Raw genomic sequence first — 19,990 nt, forward strand, 5'->3', positions numbered from 1 at the left:
TGGTGCGTGGGCTTCTCTCTGGTTGTGGCACACGGGCTCAGTAGTTGTGGCGCATGGGCTTAGTTGCCCCGTGGCATGTGGGATCTTAGTTCCCCCACCAGGGACCAAACCCATGTCCCCTGCATTGGAAGGCGGATTCTTAACCACTGGACCACCAGGGAAGTCCCACAAAGAGTTGATTTTTTTTTTTTTTTTTTTTTTCCTGTACGCGGGCCTCTCACTGTTGTGGCCTCTCCCGTTGTGGAGGACAGGCTCCGGACGCGCAGGCTCAGCGGCCATGGCTCATGGGCCCAGCCACTCTGCGACATGTGGGATCTTCCCAGACTGGGGCACGAACCTGTATCCCCTGCCTCGGCAGGTGGATTCTCAACCACTGCGCCACCAGGGAAGCCCTAGCTGATTTTTAAGTGACAAAGTTTTTCAGTGATTCTCTTGATTGAAGTATTTATTTTGTAATTTCATATGTGAAAAGAGAAAAAACACGTATAAGTTCCAAGTTAATTTTTGTGTAAGTGGGACTTAATTGAGGTTAGCTTTACATATTATTGTAAAGTTCCTTCATTTTTGATTTGCATATTACTGAATATTTGTTTTTTTTTACTCTCCCAATACATTTTTGGATCATTTGTTCTCTGTGTAACTTACTCATTGGTTTTTATTTTTTGCTACCAAGGTGTCCAAGTTTTGTGTCATAGTTGTAAAACCTCAGCAGTCCCTCAGTATCACCTAGCCATGTCCAATGGAACTATATACAGCTTCTGCAGCTCCAGTTGTGTGGTGGCTTTCCAGGTATGACCTAAGGTAGTACTTTACCTTTGTAGTTCTCTTAGGCATTGGTGTATGGCAAATGTTAACTGCTGAAGGACCATGCTTATTAAGTTAGAAAGAAAAAAATTCTATTCAGTTGTGATCCAAGAGGTCACATCTGCAAAATGTCTGAGCCCAAGATTTGACCCTCAGTCCTTCTTTATTCAGAGTGTTCACCTAAACTACCTTTCTCTCCCACTTTCTCCCTTGGCTCTCTCCTTTTCAAAAGAATGGAAGCTAGGCTATGGTTTGGATAGGTGGCATGGTGATGTGCTCATGTGTCCGTCCCTTCCTTTCATCCTGGACCAGATACATAATGACTCCTTGCATGGAATTGGAAGCTTCCACTTACTTGTCCTATTCTCTCCTCTCGGATACACAGGGAAAGGGTAGAGTTTCCCATCCTTCTGGGTGGGAAGATGCCTAATGTAGTATCCCTGGCACCAGGGAGAAAGAGACTACTGGTGGCCACTGTGCTCTTAATAGCCATGAGAGGCTGGTTGGTAATGGGAGTGCAGGTGAAGGGGTATCTTGGGGGAAATGAGAGGCCTGCACTAATTTATTAGTCATGTACTAGAGATCTTTGTCTGGAAATCCTGAATTTTAGTCCTCAATCTTTTTTTTGTGTGTGTGTGTGTGTGGTACGCGGGCCTCTCACTGCTGTGGTCTCTCCCGTTGCGGAGCACAGGCTCCGGACGCTCAGGCTCAGTGGCCATGGCTCACGGGCCCAGCCGCTCTGCGGCATGTGGGATCCTCCCAGACCGGGGCATGAACCCGTGTCCCCTGCATCGGCAGGCAGACTCTCAACCACTGCGCCACCAGGGAAGCCCAGTCCTCAGTCTTTTAATGTTGCATTTCTCAGTCCTATTCTGGAAGTATGCCATTTCAGCTCTTTCTGTGAACTACTCATTAAAATTTTCAAGAAACCTTTGGGGGGAATTAATTTATTAAAATGAGAAAATGAAATTGATCAAGTTACCTTATTTCTCAGTTGATAAGATCTTTGCCTTATTTGTATTCATTCAGAATGTATTTAACAAGCCAAAAGGAACAAACTCTTCAGCAGTGCCCTTGTCTCAGGGCCAAGTGGTTGTAAGTCCACCCTCTGGGTCAGCAGTGTCAGCAGGAGGAGGTAACACCTCTGCCGTTTCCCCCAGCTCCGCCAGTGGCTCTGCCGCAGCCCGTCTCCAGCCTCCTTCTGCTCAGTCCCAGCAAGTTGCTTTAACCCATTCAGTTGTTAAACTCAAGTGTCAGCACTGTAACCATCTGTTTGCCACAAAACCAGAACTTCTTTTCTACAAGGTAAAGAGAGATCGTGGAAGGGATTAAATATGATTTTATCTAATAGAAGTATTTTTGTCTTTTCATCTTTGACAGTCACTTGTTTTGCTTTGAAATGAGAAAGAAAAGGATTTCTTAACAATGAAGCAACTGTTTAATTAGATATTAATGACTGTTCTTCCTCTGCAGGGTAAAATGTTTCTGTTTTGTGGCAAGATTTGCTCTGATGAATACAAAAAGAGGAATAAAGTTATGGCAATGTGTGACTACTGTAAACTGCAGAAAATTATAAAGGAGACTGTACGATTCTCAGGGGTTGATAAGCCATTCTGTAGTGAAGGTAAAGAAAAAAGCTCAGTTTTGGCCACAGAGCATATGGTTGTTATGAAGTAATTCATGATGAGTTGAGCTGTTAATCCACAATTAATTTTCAAGTAATTTCTTTTATGAAGTATAATTTGAAGCTTTTTTAGTGAGTTTATACTTAAGTCACTTTAAAGTCTATCCTTTTAAATGTTATAATAATCTCAATAAAGAAAAACTTTCAAAATATAATTAGGTCAATGGTATTAGTATATAGAAAATCTCTTCATAAGTTTAGCTATGATTTCAGAGATCTTTTTGTTTTTGTACCCATTCGTAAAGAGGGTACTTAGGCAATTACTGCTTCTTGGCTTAAGAAACTTTTTATATTGGGTTGGCCAAAAGGTTGGTTCGGTTTTTTCTGTAAGATGGCTCTAGTAGCACTTAGTTGTCTTTAACTTCATTCGAAACAATTTTGTTAGATTGTGTGTGACAGCTGTCATATCAGCGTGCATTTAAAAAAAGACTTACCGGGCTTCCCTGGTGGCACAGTGGTTGAGAATCCGCCTGCCAATGCAGGGGACACTGGTTCGTGCCCCAGTCTGGGAAGATTCCACATGCCGCGGAGCGGCTGGGCCTGTGAGCCATGGCCGCTGAGCCTGCGCGTCCAGAGCCTGTGCTCCGCAACGGGAGAGGCCACAACAGTGAGAGGCCCATGTACCACAAAAAATAATAATAATAAAAAAATAAAAATAAAAAATAAAGACTTATCAAAATTGGTGAATTTTGGGGGACTTCCCTGGTAGTCTAGTAGTAAAGGATCTGCCTTTCAATGCAGGGGGCATGGGTTCAATTCCTTATCAGGGAACTAAGATCCCACATGCCGCGAGGCAACTAAGCCCATGCGCCACAACTACTGAGCTTGCGCACCTCAACTAGAGAGGCTGTGTGCCACAAACTGCCGAGCCCGTGTGCCCTGGAGCATGCGTGCCACAACTAGAGAAGAGAAAACCCGCACGCCACAACTAGAGAGAAGTCTGCATGCTGCAACGAGAAGGTCTCGCATGCCTCAACGAAAATTCTGTGTGCCACAACTAAGATCCGACATGGCCAAAAATTTAAAAAATTTAAAAATTGGTGAATTTTTATGTAGCCATTTTAATATTGAAGATGGAAGAAAAAAAGCATTTTTGGCATATTATGCTTTATTATTTCAAGGAAGGTAAAAATGCAGCTGAAACACAAAAAGAAGATTTGTGCAGTGTATGGAGAAGGTTCTGTGACTGATCGAACGTGTCAGAAGTGGTTTGTGAAGTTTCGTGCTGGAGATTTCTCTCTGGACGATGCTCCATGGTTGGGTAGCCCAGTTGAAGTTGATAGTGATCAAATTGAGACATTGAGAACAATCAACATTATACCATGCGGGAGATAGCCGACATACTCAAAATATCCAAATCAAGCATTGAAAATCATTTGCACCAGGTTGCTTACGTTAATCGCTTTGATGTTTGGGTTCCACATAAGTTAAGCGAAAAAAACCTTGACTGTATTTCCGCATGCAATTCTCTACTTAAACGTAAGGAAGACGTTTCTTTTTTTTGTTTGTTTTTTTGAACTTGGCTTTTTTCTCTCTTTTTTTGAAATAAATTTATTTATTTACTTATTTTTGTCTGCGTTGGGTCTTTGTTGCTGTGCGCGGGCTTTCTCTAGTTGCGGCGAGTAGGGGCTACTCTTTGTTGCGGTACGTAGGCTTTTCATTGCACTGGCTTGTCTTTGCTGCGGAGCACGGGCTCTAGGCACTTGGGCTTCAGTAGTTGTGGCTCACGGGATCTAGAGAGCAGGTTCAGTAGTTGTGACGCGTGGGCTTAGTTGCTCCGTGGTATGTGGGATCTTCCAGGACCAGGGCTCGAACTGTGTCCCCTAAATTGGCAGGCAGATTCTTAACTACTGCGCCACTAGGGAAGTCCCAGTGTTCCATTTTTAAAACAGATTGTGGCGGGCAATGAAAAGTGGATACTGTACAATAATGTGGAATGGAAGAGACTGTGGGGCAAGCAAAATGAACCACCACCAACCACACCAAAGGCCAGTCTTCATCCAAAGAAGGTAATGTTGTGTATATAGTGACATTGGAAGGGAGTCCTCTATTAAGAGCTTCTGGAAAACCAAACGATTAATTCCAACAAGTACTGCTTCCAGTTAGACCAACTGAAAGCAGCATTTGATGAAAAGTGTCTAGAATTAGTCAACAGAAAACACATAACCTTCCATCAGGATAATGCAAGACCACATGTTTCTTTGATGACCAGGCAAAAACTGTTACAGCTTGGCTGGGAAGTTTCGATTCATCCACTGTATTCAGACATTGCACCTTCGGATTTCCTTTTATTTTGGTCTTTACAAAATTCCTTTAATGGGAAAAATTTCAATTCCCTGGAAGACTGTAAAAGGCACCTGAACAGTTCTTTGCTCAAAAAGATAAAGTTTTGTGAAGATGGAATTGTGAAGTTGCCTGAAAAATGGCAGAAGGTAGTGGAACAAAAGGGTGAATACGTTGTTCAATAAAGTTCTTGGTGAAAATGAAAATGTGTCTTTTATTTTTACTTAAAAACTGAAGACACTTTTTGGCCAACCCAATACCTCTAATGTTTCTGAATATAGACGACCTAATATTTAGAGTATATGCTTCAAAAGTGATATGTTTGTTTTGTGAATGTAGATAAGACTGTCTTTTAACCTAGAGGCAAATAATTGTGTCAAGTATTTAGAAATTAGCTTAAAGTTGGTATCTAAGACTGTAGAAACTCACTGTCTTCAAGTTTATATAAAGTTGATGTTTCTGCTTTTATCCCTCTGGTTCTCAGTTTGCAAATTCCTCTCTGCCCGTGACTTTGGAGAACGATGGGGAAACTACTGTAAGATGTGCAGTTATTGTTCACAGACATCCCCTAATTTGGTAGAAAATCGATTGGAGGGCAAGTTAGAAGAGTTTTGTTGTGAAGACTGCATGACCAAATTTACTGTTCTGTTTTATCAGGTAAATGTAACATACCTCTTTGGCTTTCTGAAGTTAGTACAAATTATTTTCTATTTGAAATATATTCAGATTATGTGAAGAATAACTGGGTGTTTAGAATTGGGTAAATAAATTACGGGCTCCTAAAGCAAAATTCAGTTGAATATAAACATGACATCTTTGGGGTAAAGAGTATAGAATTTCGGGGGACTTTGTTGTTGTTTGAAGATATGTTCCTTTAATTTTTGCTTTCTTACAAGGCACACGGACCTTATTTATAACTTCGGGTTTTTTTTAGTTAGAACTTTACATAGTTATGTTGCCTTAAGTTGCTCTCTCATTCAGAAGGTTACTCTGAGAAATTTGAAGTCAGACCTTGTTCTCACTTCATAGGTCAAATGACTCTGACCTCCTTACTCCTCACCTGCCTTCTTTAAAAAAAAATTTTTTTGAAAGGCTAACAACGAAAGCTACAATTAATTGAACCACTAATATATGTCCAGTGCTTCATAAGTGTTATTTCATTTACTCCTCACCACAATCCTAAGAGGTTGGTATAGTATTGCCTGTTTATAAATAAGGAAAAAAAGTAAGGTCCAGGGAGGTTAAGTAATATGTCCTTGAAGAAGCTGGTAGGTGATGGACAGCACCTGTAACATTCCAGTGACATCACCTGTTCACTTGTCTACCTACCTAACATACAACTTTCTTTGGGGGTCTTTTTCATAATTATATGATCAAGACCAATCTCAGTGCTCAAGATGAAGGATATCTAGTTAGATATTTGTTGAATGAGTCAAAGTCTTTATGACTCCAAAGCCCATATTCTTTTTTTTTGCTGTACGCAGGCCTCTCACTGTTGTGGCCTCTCCCGTTGCGGAGCACAGGCTCGCGGAGCACAGGCTCCCGACACGCAGGCTCAGCGGCCATGGCTTACAGGCCTAGCCACCTCACGGCATGTGGGATCTTCCCGGACCGGGGCACGAACCCGTGTCCCCTGCATCGGCAGGTGGACTCTCAACCACTGCGCCACCAGGGAAGCCCCAAAGCCCATATTCTTTATAGTGCAGTAGGCTATCTCTTAACCTTTAAAAAAAAAAAAAAAAAAGCCCATCTTTAGATTCCTTCATCAGTAATTTTGAAAACAGGAGATAACTTTTATATCCTCTCAATTGAGGGCTTCTATACGAAACAGTGTATATATTTTTAAGTACAGTGTCTTAAGGTAGGAACCTTAGATTTTGTGATCTCAACTGACTCATGTATCCTGTTTTCATAGTTCCTCTGATTTTATGATTAGTGTTATATTTTCATTATTTTACAGTTTTAAGCCTATCCTGTTTCACATTTCTTTCTCAGATGGCCAAGTGTGATGGTTGTAAACGACAGGGTAAGCTAAGTGAGTCCATAAAATGGCGAGGAAACATCAAACATTTCTGTAACCTATTTTGTGTCGTGGAGTTTTGTCATCGTCAGCAAATTATGAATGACCCTCTGTCACAAAATAAAGGTAAAGTTAAACTTGGCTAAGGGGGTCTTTATGTCAGTGCTAAGTTACTATCAGCACACACAGTTGTAAATAATATAATAAAACCAATTTCACTGGAGTCAGATAGCCTGAATTTCCTTAAATTTTCCTGTGAGAATTCTTAAAGATTGCTCTTGAGGGGAAATTAATCCTGTTGCCTTTTGTTATCAAAATCAAACACACCAAGGAATCAGTAAATATATAAGCACTAATTTTGTAGGAAAATTAGATTTGATTGCTTTTGATTGAATTTATCTGTACATAAGTAACTTAGTGACACTAAGGGATATATGCTATTCAGTTAATAAACCAGAAATAAAAACAGAACATGAGGGCAAACGAAGAGGATATAGGTATGTTAATATGTTTGCTGTGACTGGTGTTAGATTTGATCCAGAGCTTGCTTGTAGCCAAGGAAAAAAGAACAACACATTAATTATATCAGAAAAAATAAAGTAGACCAGTTCTTCACAGGTAGCGAAGTTTTTCCTGGCTAAGAATAAAATAATTTTGCAAGTAGGACAGCTAATGTGGTCAAAATATCCAGATGAATAGATATGTGGCATGTTCTGAAAGTAGCTCTCTGAAGTAGCACTTCTCTGAGTTAGACTAAAAACATCTGATGTTATGTTCTCTCATCAAAGCCTGGTGTGCTGCTGAATTGACAGAATTCATGTGCTTTAAAGTCTGGCCTTTGTCTACCTTTGCAATCTTATTACTCATCACCTTAATCACATATGTCTTGAGCTAATCTTTTGTGTTATCATTCATTCCCTAAGACCAGTCAGGGTGATGGTAGAATTTTCATTCTATAATGTGGGTTAAGAAAGTCACTGTTTTTATGTGGCTGGACAGCTACGTCACCAACTTACTTATAAAAATTAGCATGTTAAATTTTTATTTGAATCAAGCTTAGGTGTAGGAATTTTAATATTCACTAATGGAAAAGTCCGGTTAATCCTGAAGCTTCATACCTGTATTTTCACCTATTAAGTATCATTTGAAGTTTATAATTTTAGAGAATCAGGTACCCTTTAAGTCCTAATGAACACTAATCTGAACAGAATCACCCAACCCAACATTATACAGAGTTAGATATTTGCATTGTACCTTGAAACTTAGCTGTTAAACAGGTTTTTTTTAATGTGTGTGTGTGATCCTTTTGTTAATACTAGATCTTACCTTTTTGTCTGTTTTAATCAGTAAATATTTCTAAGGCGCAAACTGCTTCAGTGGAGCTCCCTTCTACAAGGACAAATACAATACCAGTTATAACCAATGTGGTGTCATTGGCAAAAATGTCCCCTGCCCAGCTCACAGAGAATGTTGTTTTAAAAGGTATGACTTGATGTAAAGGCATTTGGGTAGACTGTAGAGGTGAGCATTGTCTAGGGTAAATAGCTCTTATTGGTAATGTTTACATATATGTTTATATGAGGAAACATGCCCCTCTGTCTCTGAGGGAAGTGGGTAGCAAGCAGGGTGGCATGTATAGGGAAGGAAGTGGTATGTATAGTTTATTTTTTTAAGAACCCAATTGATTTTATTTATTTATTGAATTTTTGAATTTTATTTTATTTATTTTTTTATACAGCAGGTTCTTATTATCCATTTTATATATATTAGTGTATATATGTCAGTCCCAATCTCCCAATTGATTTTAATATCACTGCCTTTACCTTTGGAGATTCTAATACGGTAGGATGCGATTAGGCCCAGGAATCCCTACCTTTACCAAGCACCCCAGGTAGTATTGATGCCAAGTTTCCTTATACCATTTTTTGAGAAATTATGGACTAGGTTCTAGACCACCTTAGCAAGAGGAAAGTAACCTCTTGATTTCAGTATTTACTTCTGTATATTCTAGGGATAATGTTATTCTAGGGATAACGTATGTTTTAATTTATAACAGGTGCAGTTAATACTAAAGAGGCAGCAAAGATCTTTGAAGATGTAAGTTTTATTAATTATTTTCCTGATTAATGCCCCTTGGGTTTAGTTTCATTTTGGATATAGCCTTCTGATATATGTCTGAGTTCATGTCTATTTGCTGCTTAGTCTTTTTAAAAAGTAGAGTAATATATTATGCACTGATTTTTGTTTTTGAATCTTAAAGTTAGATCATTAATAAGAATGCATTCCTGATTTTATTGTTTGTATTCTGGTTCCTTAATTTCTTTAAATACTTGTTAATTCCATCTGATTGCTTATTTTTCTCTTTTACTACATTCAAGTATTTTTCTTTTAGACTAGAAGGTCTCTTGAAAAAGTTCAGTATATTCTTGTTTTATGCATCTTTGAATTATGTGAGGCCGAAAATAGTGCAAAATAAAAATATATTTAAATTCCCACTTTATTGTGAAACTTCCCAAGATTAAAAAAAATTTGAAGAAATACATAATTTCAAATCTGGCAGGCTGAAAGAATTGCAGACTATCTTGTTGTCCTATGTCAGCATCACTTTAACAGGAAAACAAAATTCATATCATCCTTTATCAATATCACACGAACCTAATGTGTCAGATCTTGAGTTAATGTTTTCAGTGACTGTTGTGTTGCTCTCAACATTTGCTCTTGATACAATTAAAATCTTTTTAAAAATATTGATACAACAGTGTCATTCAGGTTCATTAAGTGGTGATGCTATACTAAAAAGTGTGCCCCAAATTCTAAATTTGGAGCAGAAGTTAGATGTGATAAAACTTTGTGAAGAAAGCCAGACCATTGCTATGATATCTCATGCTGTTAATTTAGGAGAGTGCACCCTGCAGAGTATTAGAGATAATGCTCAAAAAACCCCAAAGCAGTATTAAAGCAGGTACATTCTTTAGTTCACAAAATTATCTTGTAACCAGGCAAGGATAATGGAATAAATGGAAGAAATCCTGGCAACACAGCTGCAAGATCAGTGCTGCCATAATGCGTCCCTAAGGCCAAGCTGTCATCTGTGCTAAGGCATGAAGTATTTTTGATGATTTGAAAGGAGGCGACACTGAGACAAAAAGGTTTACTGCAAGTCATGGCTGGCTTTCCAATTTTAAAGCCCACCAAGGTTTTAAGAATATAAAAATGAGCAGGCCAGCTATATCTACTAACACTGAAGCTATCAAAACATTTCAGCTTTACCAGAATTTAAAGAGGCTTTAACTTGGAAGACACCGTAACATCTGCTAATAAAGAAGCTATAAGGGACTTCCCTGGTGGTGCAGTGGTTAAGAATCCGCCTGCCAGTGCAGGGGACATTTGTTCAATCCCTGGTCTGGGAAGATCCCACATGCCGCGGAGCAACTAAGCCTGTGAGCCACAAATACTGAGCCTGCACTCTAGAGCCCGTGAGCCACAACTACTGAAGCCCTCGCGCCTAGAGCCCATGCTCCGCAACAAGAGTAGCCACTGCAATGAGAAGCCTGCGCACCACAACAAAGTAGCCCCTGCTTGCCACAATTAGAGAAAGCCCGCGTGCAGCAACGAGGACCCAACACGGCCAAAAATAAATGAATTAATTTTTTTTAAAAAGCTATGAAAATGGTAAAGAAGGTAAATTTGTGCAAGGTTGTTGAAAGGAATGTTGAAATTTTGCTTGGGTTGTTGCCCAGGGATTAATAAAGGAAGACTTGCTAGAATTAGAAAAACAAAGGTAGCAGGAAGAGGGCCCCAGCAATTAGCCTGGTCCTTTAACACATCAACTAGCAGTGAAGTGACTGGCATAGACTTTTGACCATATTTCAGCAACCAGTTGCTATATTTGAAGATGATCCAAATGTGGATTGCGGTTCCATGGTGGCAAGGTGAAAGATGGACAGTGTGTCTGCATATCAAGAAATCCTCAGTGAAAAAAGAAAAAATGAGAAAAAGACCCAAACCACGTTAGATTCATTAGATTCATTCTTTAGCAAAAGTCTTCCAGGGAATCAGACCAGCCTGTCACCATAATGTGGAGAGATAAGTTTATCCTACTTAGTTCAATATCTCTTAACTCTCCCATTATTAGTGATGCTGGAAGATGCTGATAACTCTACTTAATTATTTTCAGGCAGTATAGCACATTAGTTAATGAACTATCATTAAGTTAATTTTGTATCTATATGCTATGTATTGTACATTAAATTATATCTTAAAATTATATTATTAATAGAGCACCGTGTTGTAGAATTAATAATTTTGTTATTAACTGCCTAATTGTATAATAAATCATTGTTAATGTACCTTATATTAATAAGTATTATTAATATGTATTATAAAAATATTCTATATTGGTTATAGGCTTATGACTCTGATAATGCGTCCCTCCTCTACTTTATATGTATGGGACAATTAGTCTTGAATTATGTTGGTTTTGAATTATTCAGGATTTTCAGGAACATATCCTTCATATTAAATGTGACTGCCCTATATATGTTTTCCCTATATGGAGTATTTCTGTAATTCACCAATCATTTAAACTGTTTTACAGAATAGTTCTGATTAATATTTTCAGTTTAGTCTATACAAAGTATAATAATAAATAATGTAGTATTTTTATGATTTAAAAAAAAAACCTGACAGTTTTAGAATCTCTTCTTCATTTCTCTGGGACTTTGGTCTGAATCTCCTTCAGGTTATTTAAGTGGTCTTAAATTTGGGGGAAAGGTGAAATACAGGAAAGTGCAAAGAAGAGAATATATTGCAAATGTCAGCAAACTTTTTCTGTAAAGGTCTAGAGAGTAAATATTTAGACTTTGCAGGGCATACAGTCTCTGTTACAACCCCTCACCTCTGCCATTGTAGTGCAGAAGTAGCCATAGACAATACATGAGTGAGTAAAACACTGGAACAGTAAAACTTTATTTACAAACACAGGTGGTGGGCCCATGAACCATATTTTGCCAACTCCCTGTTCTACTGTATTCCCTCCATCCAGAATTAACCATTAATAGATTTGGCTTATTAGTTCACAGTTTTTTTTTTTCTTCTACCCTCCCTTTTTTCTCCTTTTTAAAAGATGAATCACTACTTTTAGTCCTTTTTCACAACCCTAGATGCAACTACTGTTCTGAGTTTGGTGTGTGTCCTTTCAGACCATTTTTAATCTTTCACATTCATATATACACATCCATGGAAAATAATGTTATTTTAAAAAATATCCATGTGATATGTAATAGATTTAGTACATTCCTATTGCTGCTGTATAATATCATATATATAGGTACCATATTTTATTTATCTATTGCCTATTGATAAACATTAGGTTGCTGCACTATCAAAAATCTCTGCTACAGTAGACATTCTATGTCTCCTTGTGCATGTGTGCAGGTATTTGTTTAGTGTAGACATGGAATTATGGAATTTTGGGGACAAAGTGCATTTGCATTTTTAGTTTTCAAATTGCCCTATAGAGTGGCTGTTCCAGTTTTCATTCCCAGCAGCAGTTTATTTTTGTACTCATTTCCCACAGCCTTATTTTATGTTGTCAGATTTAAACTTCTTTTGTGCCAATCTGTTTAGTAATATCTTATTTTATTTTACATGTCACTGATTACTAGTGTGTTTGCTTATATTTCTGTTTTTGAACATTTGAATTTTCTTTGAATTTCCTGTTTTTAATTTTTCCCCATATTTGTGTTTGTCTTTTTCTTATGGATTTTTAAAAATATAAATTTATTTTTATTTATTTAGTTTTTGCTGCATTGGGTTTTCATTGCTGCACGCAGGCTTTCTTCTCTAGTTGTGGCGAGCAGGGGCTACTCTTCGTTGTGGTGTGTGGGCTTCTCATTGTGGTGGCTTCTCTTATTGCATAGCACAGGCTCTAGGCATGTGGGCTTCAGTAGTTGTGGCACGCAGGCTCAGTAGTTGTGGCGCACGGGCTTAGTTGCTCTGCGGCATGTGGGATCTTCCCAGACCAGGACTTGAACCCTTGTCCCCTGCATTGGCAGGCAGATTCTTAACCACTGCACCAGGGAAGTCCTGGGTTTCTTTATATATTCTGGATTTGCCTTCCTTTCTACTTCTCATTTTTACCAACACAAAAACATGCAGTAATATTTCCTACCTGAAAAAAATCCTTTAACACCATGACCTTTCAGCTACTGTCCCATTTCTCTGCTCTCCATTTTGGAAAAACTCCTCTAAGTGTGGCCTCTACATGCTGCCACCATTTCCTTATCTGTTATCTTCCCTTAGCTCACTCTCGTCAGGCTTTTGTCTGCACCACTTCACTGAAACTGTTCTTGTCAAGATCTCCATCAGTGTTTATTTTGCCAAATCCAGTGGTCAATTTTCAGTTCTTATTCTACTCATCCTTTCAGTAACATTTGATACAGTTGATCTCTCCTTCATTCCTTGAAATACCTTCTTCAACTTCTAGGTCAGTCATTTGTTACTTTTGTCAATCTACATTTCTTTGTAGGGGACTCATTATAGTCCTGTGGTTTTAAACCACCTAGATGGTGGCTGATTACCAGATTTATTTCTCTTGCCTTGACCTCTGAGCTCTAGATTCACGTATCCATCCAACTGCCTGGTTGACATTTACTCTTAGATTGTGAATAGCCATCTCAAATAAAGCAGAACTGTTTTATTTCCCCCACACTTCCTCTCCAGTGTTCTTCCTTATCACTCCTGTTGCAGTCTTCTTAGTCTGAGCCACCATCATCTTTCTTCTGCATTATTGCAGTGACCTCCTACTTGTCTTCCTCCTTCCATTTTTGCCCTTCGCAGTTTTTTTCTCCACACTTGCCAGAATGATCGTCTTAAAACACGAATCAGATTGTCATTCCAGTGCTTTAAAAACCTTCAATGAAACTCTGAAAAAAGAGGAATAGAGAAGGGGAAGAGCTAGTTCCCAAAATTATAGGGTAACTACAAATTTTTAAAAAATTTAAAAAAATTTTTATTGGCGTATAGTTGATTTATAAGGTTGTGTTAGTGTCAGGTGTTATAAGGCTACATAGTTGAAACAACAAGAAGCCATGGGTAGCTCTTAGAAAATAAGAGCTCAATAGAAAAGAAGTATAGAAATAGACCTAAATATATATATATATATATATATATATACGAATTTAGAAATAATAAAGGTGGCAGTTCAGATCAGTAGGAGAGATCTAGATTATTCAGTAAATAGTATTGTGACAACTGAGTAGACATATGGAAGAAAATACAGTTGGATTTCTACCTCCTAAGTTAAACCAAAATGATGACTAGATGGAGAAAAGTTTTAAGTTTTAAAAAATAATGAAAGTACTAGGAAGAAGTATAGGAAAGAATTTTAGTGCAGAAGTGGGGAAAGTCTTTCTAAATATGTCACAGAACCCAAAAGCCATAAAAGATTTGTAAGGAAAATTCAACTACATTTCAAAGCCAAAAATACATGGAAAAACAAGGTTGCAATTTATGCCATAAAAGGCTATTTTTTTTTCCACATGTAGAGAGTTTCTGTGAGTCAGTAAGAAGACCCAACACCCATTAGGAACATGGGCAAAAGTATGATCCATTAGTTTACAGTAAATAATAGTTCTTAAACATATGCAAACATAATTCAACTTCAAGATTAGAGAAATGCCATTTAGAACTACAGTTTTATCAGATGGCAAAGATAAAAATGATGAATAACACTGTTAAGGCATTTTTACATATTGCCAATAGCAGTTGGTAAAACTGCTACAGAGGGCAATTTAGTAAAACCTATTAAAATTTAAAACGTAAATACCGTTTTACCCAGGAACTCCGATTTTAAGAATTTATCCTTCAGGTATATTTTGCACATTTATGAATGATGTACAAGGATAACAATTGCAGTACTGTTTGTAGGAGGAAAAGCCTGTAAACATCCTGTTTCATCAGTGGTCAAGGCCATTGTGAGTTCATCCTGAGGTATTGTGCAAATTACAAAAAAATAGCCCTACTTAGAGAGTCTGAAATGCACCCTCTCCAATCCCACACCTAGTCACATGGCCTGGCAAATGGAGTTCCCTGTATGCATACACAGTGGCTCTGTTGGGACTGTAGTTAAATATACTATATCCCATGCAGTGGAATATCATGCAGTTAAAAAGAATGTGGCAGCTCTTTCTGTACAGACATAGAGCAGTCTTATATATAATAAGTGAAAAAACACAAAACACATGCCTGTACATTTGTATAGAATATCTCTGGGAGGCAGCCAATAAATAGATAGCAGTGATAACCTCTGAGGAGAACTGAAAGACAGGGGGAGAATTTTAAGAGGGAGAATTACTTTTTTCAGTGATTACTATTTGAATCTTTGAATTTTGTCACGTTATATTACCCATTCAAAAAACAAGCATAGAATTAAAAGATAAAGGAAGACAGGGAAAAGGATATGAATAGACAATTCACAGAAGAGAAAATATAAATAATGTTTAAATATGAAAAATATCTAACTACAATACTGTTACATAATTTCTCACTTACTGAGAAATAGCAAAAAAGTTTGATAATGTTTAGTGTATTGGGAAGTAGGTCCCATACATTGTAATATACAGATTTTCATATACTTTGACCCACCAAGCAGCACTTATAAATGCTTTATTCCCGTCAGTGTGCCTGGTGGTCCTGTGGGCATGTCTCTTGCTTCAGTAGTGTCTGGCTGGAATAGACCCCGGGACGCCCCTTCCTCCAGCCTTTGACCCCACCCTCCAGCCTTTTTTCCAGTCCCAACCTTCAGACCATCCTCTCAGCCATCCTCTGTCTCTGAGACCAGCCAACATCGTCCTTACTGCCAATCAACCAAGAACTCCCAGACTGGTCAGAATTATTCCACCAAGGTGGAGGCCTCCGTCAATCGCCTGGTCAGCCTGCCTCTGCGGGCCTCCTACACATACCACTCTCTGAGCGTCCATTTCCACCATGGTCATGTGGCTCTCGAGAGTGTGGGCCACTTCTTCCGAGTCTCCTGAAGATGCAAAACCAGCGCAGTGGCTGTATCCTCTTCCAGGGTTTGCAGAAACTGTCCCAAGATGAGTGGGGTAAAACCCTGGATGCCATGGAAGCCACCATGGTTGTGGAGAAGAGCCTGAACCAGGCCCTTTTGGATCTTCATAACCTGGTTCTGCCTGTGCAGACCCCCATCTCTGTGACGTCCTGGAGAATCACTTCATAGATAAGGAGGTGAAACTCATAAAGAAGATGGGCCACCACCTGACAGACCAGCTGGTGTTAGGCTGGGCTGGGCGAGTATATCTTTGAGCGGGCCACCCTCAACTCAAGAAGGGCTAGGAGCCTCCATCCCAGCTGCCTTTGAGGGGCCCCTCTGTTATCCCCCGGTGTCAGGGCTTCTGCCTGAGCTTCTTCCTGCAGCCACTAGGCAGCTTTTTAACCACGCTGGAGCCCTCTCCCAAGCCATGGACCCAATGTAAACAATAAAGCTTTTACAGGAAAAAAGAAAGACCTTGGTCTATAGATATACTAGCACATGTAGAATCAATTTGTATGTAAGGATATTTATTGTAGCATTGTTTATAATAGCAAAAGATTTGTAACATTTAAATGTTTAGCAGCAGGGACTCTTCAAATTACATATAGTACATTCAGTGTATAAAGCTGTTACTAGGCAGCTTTGTATAAAGTTTTATGAAAATACCTCCAAGATAGTTCGCTAAGTGGCATAGCAAGGTGCTGAGCCTTGCTAATAATATGCTACCATGTGTAGTCAGAAAGCAACTTATTTAATTACATAGCCCATCTCTAGAAGGATGTATACGAAACTGGGAACACTGTGTTCAAGACTGAGTCTGGATAGATGGCAGACAGGTATAGAAAACTTACTTTTCATGTATACACTTTTTTTTTTTTTTTTTTTTTTTTTTGTGGTACGCGGGCCTCTCACTGCTGTGGCCTCTCCCATTGCGGAACACAGGCTCCGGACGCGCAGTGGTCATGGCTCACGGGCCCAGCCGCTCCGCGGTATGTGGGATTTTCCCGGACCGGGGCACGAACCCGTGTCCCCTGCATTGGCAGGCGGATTCTCAACCACTGCGCCACCAGGGAAGCCCCATGTATACACTTTTATACCTTTTGAATTGTTACATCATTCAAAATTACTGCATCTATCACCTATTTAAAAAGCAAATTTAAATAACAGTAGTCCTCCCTTATCCATGGGGGATACGTTCCAAGACCCCCAGTGGATGCCTGAAACCATGGGCAGTACCGAGCCCTATATATACTATGTTTTTCCTATACATACATATCTATGATAAAGGTTAATTTATAAATTAGGCACAGTAAGAGATTAACAACAATAACAAAATAGAACAATTATAATAGTATACTATAATAAAAGTTATATGAATGTGATCTCTGTCTCAAAATACCTTATTGTACTATATTCACCTTTGTCGTGGTGATATGAGGTGATGAAGTGAGGTGAAAAAGGTAGGCATTGTGATGAAGTGTTAAGCTTTTCCCTTTGCACTTGAAGGACACACTTTAGGGCTTTTCTTCGGCATATCTGAATTGCCAGCATCACTGCTCTTGCACTTTGGGGCCGTTATGAAATAAAATAAGGGTTACTTGACTAGAAGCACTGTGATACTACGGCAGTCAAGCTGACAACCAAGATGGCTACTAAATGACTAATGGGCAGGATATGCTGGACAAAGGGATGGTTCACTTTCTGGCCAGGACAGAATGGGACAGCAAGAGATTCCATAGTGCTACTCAGAATGGTGTACAATTTAAAACTTATGAATTGTTTATTTCTGGAGTTTTCCATTTAATATTTTCAGACTGCAGTTGACCATGGGTAACTAAAACGAAGGAAAGCAAAACTGCAGATGAGGGAGGCTACTGTGTACTGTTTGGTGGTTTCCCATCACACTTAAAGTACAATCCTAATTTTTTGTTGTTTTTTTTACTAAGACCTTCGAGGTCCTATACAAGTTGGCTTCTGCCGACCTTTCCAAACGTATCATTTTAGCCCTGGCTTAACTTTATTTCAGCCTTGCTCTTGTTGATGTTCCTAAAGCATGTCACACTCTTTCCCACTTCAGGTCTTTTGCATCTCAGTCCCTCTGCCTGGAATCCTCTGACCTCAAGCATTGCATGGCATGCTGTTTTGAATATTCATAAAGTCTTTGCTCAAATGTTTACTCCAGAATTACCTCTCCTCCACGCTGTCACTCTCCATTCCCTTATCCTGCTTTATTTCTTTCATAGCTGTTATCACTACCTGGAATTATACATTATGTATTTGTTTTCTTGTTTATGATCTGTGTCTCCCTCTAGAAGGTAAGGCCCATAAGAGCAGGACTTTGTCTTGTTTTATCCTGTATGCCTAGGTCTAAGGACAGTGCCTGGCTTGTAGTAAACGTTCAGTAAATGTTTACTGAATTAAAGAACATGTTTTAAATACATTCTCCCACTCTGTTGTTTATCCTTCAACCTTAAAGACCTTTGTTTGCAAAAGTTTAAAATTTCAAGGCAGTCAATTGTATCAGCCTTTTTTTCTACTTTATTTTTAACTCTTTTGTGTTTTATTTAAGAATACTTCCTCTGAGTTCTGGTTATTTGAAAATTCTCCATTGATTTTAAAGTTTTATTTTTTTCGTGTTGAGGTCTTTAATCGATGTGGAATATTTTTTTGCATATGGTCTGAAGTTGGATCTAAGTTTTCTGAATAACCAATTGTCCTAATCAGCAGATTGTTTTCTTTGTTTTGATTGTACTTATTATCGGCAGAGTATTTTTTTAAATCAATAAATGGTACTGATACTGATTGAAGAATTAGGAATTAGTATATATTTTCCAAAGCAACTTCCTTGTACCACTCTTTTAGAGAATTATATTTCTCTTGATATATGTCACCTTTCAACTGATAGCAATTGTAGTCAGTGAGAAGGTACTAAAAAAAATCTCTCTGGTTTCTGGATTTTTTTTAACTAGGGAAGTACACAGACAGATGCCATGAAACTTCTGTCTTCCCAGTCTTTGAAGCTTTTAAAGAACAAAGCATTATTGTGCAAACCCGTCACACAGACCAAGGCCACCTCTTGCAAACCACATACACAACACAAGGAATGTCAGACAGGTATGTGTTGTTGTGCTTTCCACATGTAGTAAGTTTGTTTTCTGTTTTGTGTGCTTGTTTTTGATTTTTTAAGAAAGGAAAAGAAAGTCATTGACAATTTCTTAAATGTGAAAACAATTCTTGGATCACACACTTTGAACATCTAATTTATTCCTTTTGTATTTATTGTCATTAACACTAATAACTACTAAATTGAATCCTTATGCACGCAAAGCATTATGTGTAGAGTGGACAGGCATCTTCTGTACATGTGCACTGCTTTTCAAATGTATAGACAGGCTATTATAATAATTACTAAGATACGAATTTAGTTAAAAGTATTAGTGATTTAACCTTCGTGCTTTTTTTAAACACTGAATTGACTTACTAAGAGTATAACTATATGTCTGAGGTGTTGGCGATTAGGAAAATTATTTTAATTCATACTTGAAAATATTGTACACTCTTGCTCCAATCCATGTTAACTGCTTTTAATCCCACCACCCTTATGTTTTCAGTTACTTTTATAGCCTACTCTGCCCAAAACATTTTTTGATTTTTGTTTTTAATACTTTTACTTCACAGAATATATTTAAAAGCTTAGTCTGGGGACTTCCCCGGTGGTCCAGTGGTTAAGACTCCGCACTTCTAGTGCAGGGGTAGGGGTTCGTTCCCTGGTTGGGGAACTGAGATCCCACATGCTGTGCGGCGCAGCCAACAAATGAAAGTAAAAGCTTAGTCTGTCAACAGCTAACCATGAGTTTTTATGTAGGATGCCTTTCTTTTGGTAGGAGTCAAGGAGAATTCTGTTTTCCTTCCTCAGTAAATTTGATTGTTTTATATTCCTGTTAAAATGATACACTCTATGTTTACATGAGTTTATATTAAATACACATTCACATGTGGAAGGTAGTAAGGGATCTGTGGACAGCTATATATGTGGGTATGTGTGTGCTTATACATTTTTGAATTTCTCAATGAAGTATTAGGATGTTTTCTGTATACTGTTGTAAACTACTTTTTCACTTGACATTGCACGAAAACATTCCAC

At 38.4% G+C, this 19,990-nt stretch overlaps 1 protein-coding gene across 11 annotated transcripts in view; it reads left to right on the plus strand.

The window, feature by feature from the left end:
- Window positions 1–19,990, plus strand: part of ZMYM6 (zinc finger MYM-type containing 6) — a 47,800-nt gene that overhangs the window by 24,076 nt on the left and 3,734 nt on the right. For all 11 annotated transcript variants that reach the window (XM_067011923.1, XM_067011881.1, XM_059046711.2 and 8 more), the window contains 8 exons: window positions 674–789; window positions 1,834–2,109; window positions 2,278–2,428; window positions 5,256–5,428; window positions 6,767–6,917; window positions 8,139–8,273; window positions 8,848–8,888; window positions 18,816–18,960. In XM_067011923.1, coding sequence (XP_066868024.1) covers window positions 674–789; window positions 1,834–2,109; window positions 2,278–2,428; window positions 5,256–5,428; window positions 6,767–6,917; window positions 8,139–8,273; window positions 8,848–8,888; window positions 18,816–18,960 — 1,188 coding nt within the window. The remainder of the gene's footprint in view (window positions 1–673; window positions 790–1,833; window positions 2,110–2,277; window positions 2,429–5,255; window positions 5,429–6,766; window positions 6,918–8,138; window positions 8,274–8,847; window positions 8,889–18,815; window positions 18,961–19,990) is intronic.

This window comes from Kogia breviceps, chromosome 1 (genome assembly GCF_026419965.1).
Source record: "Kogia breviceps isolate mKogBre1 chromosome 1, mKogBre1 haplotype 1, whole genome shotgun sequence".
NCBI classification, from domain to species: domain Eukaryota; kingdom Metazoa; phylum Chordata; class Mammalia; order Artiodactyla; family Physeteridae; genus Kogia; species Kogia breviceps.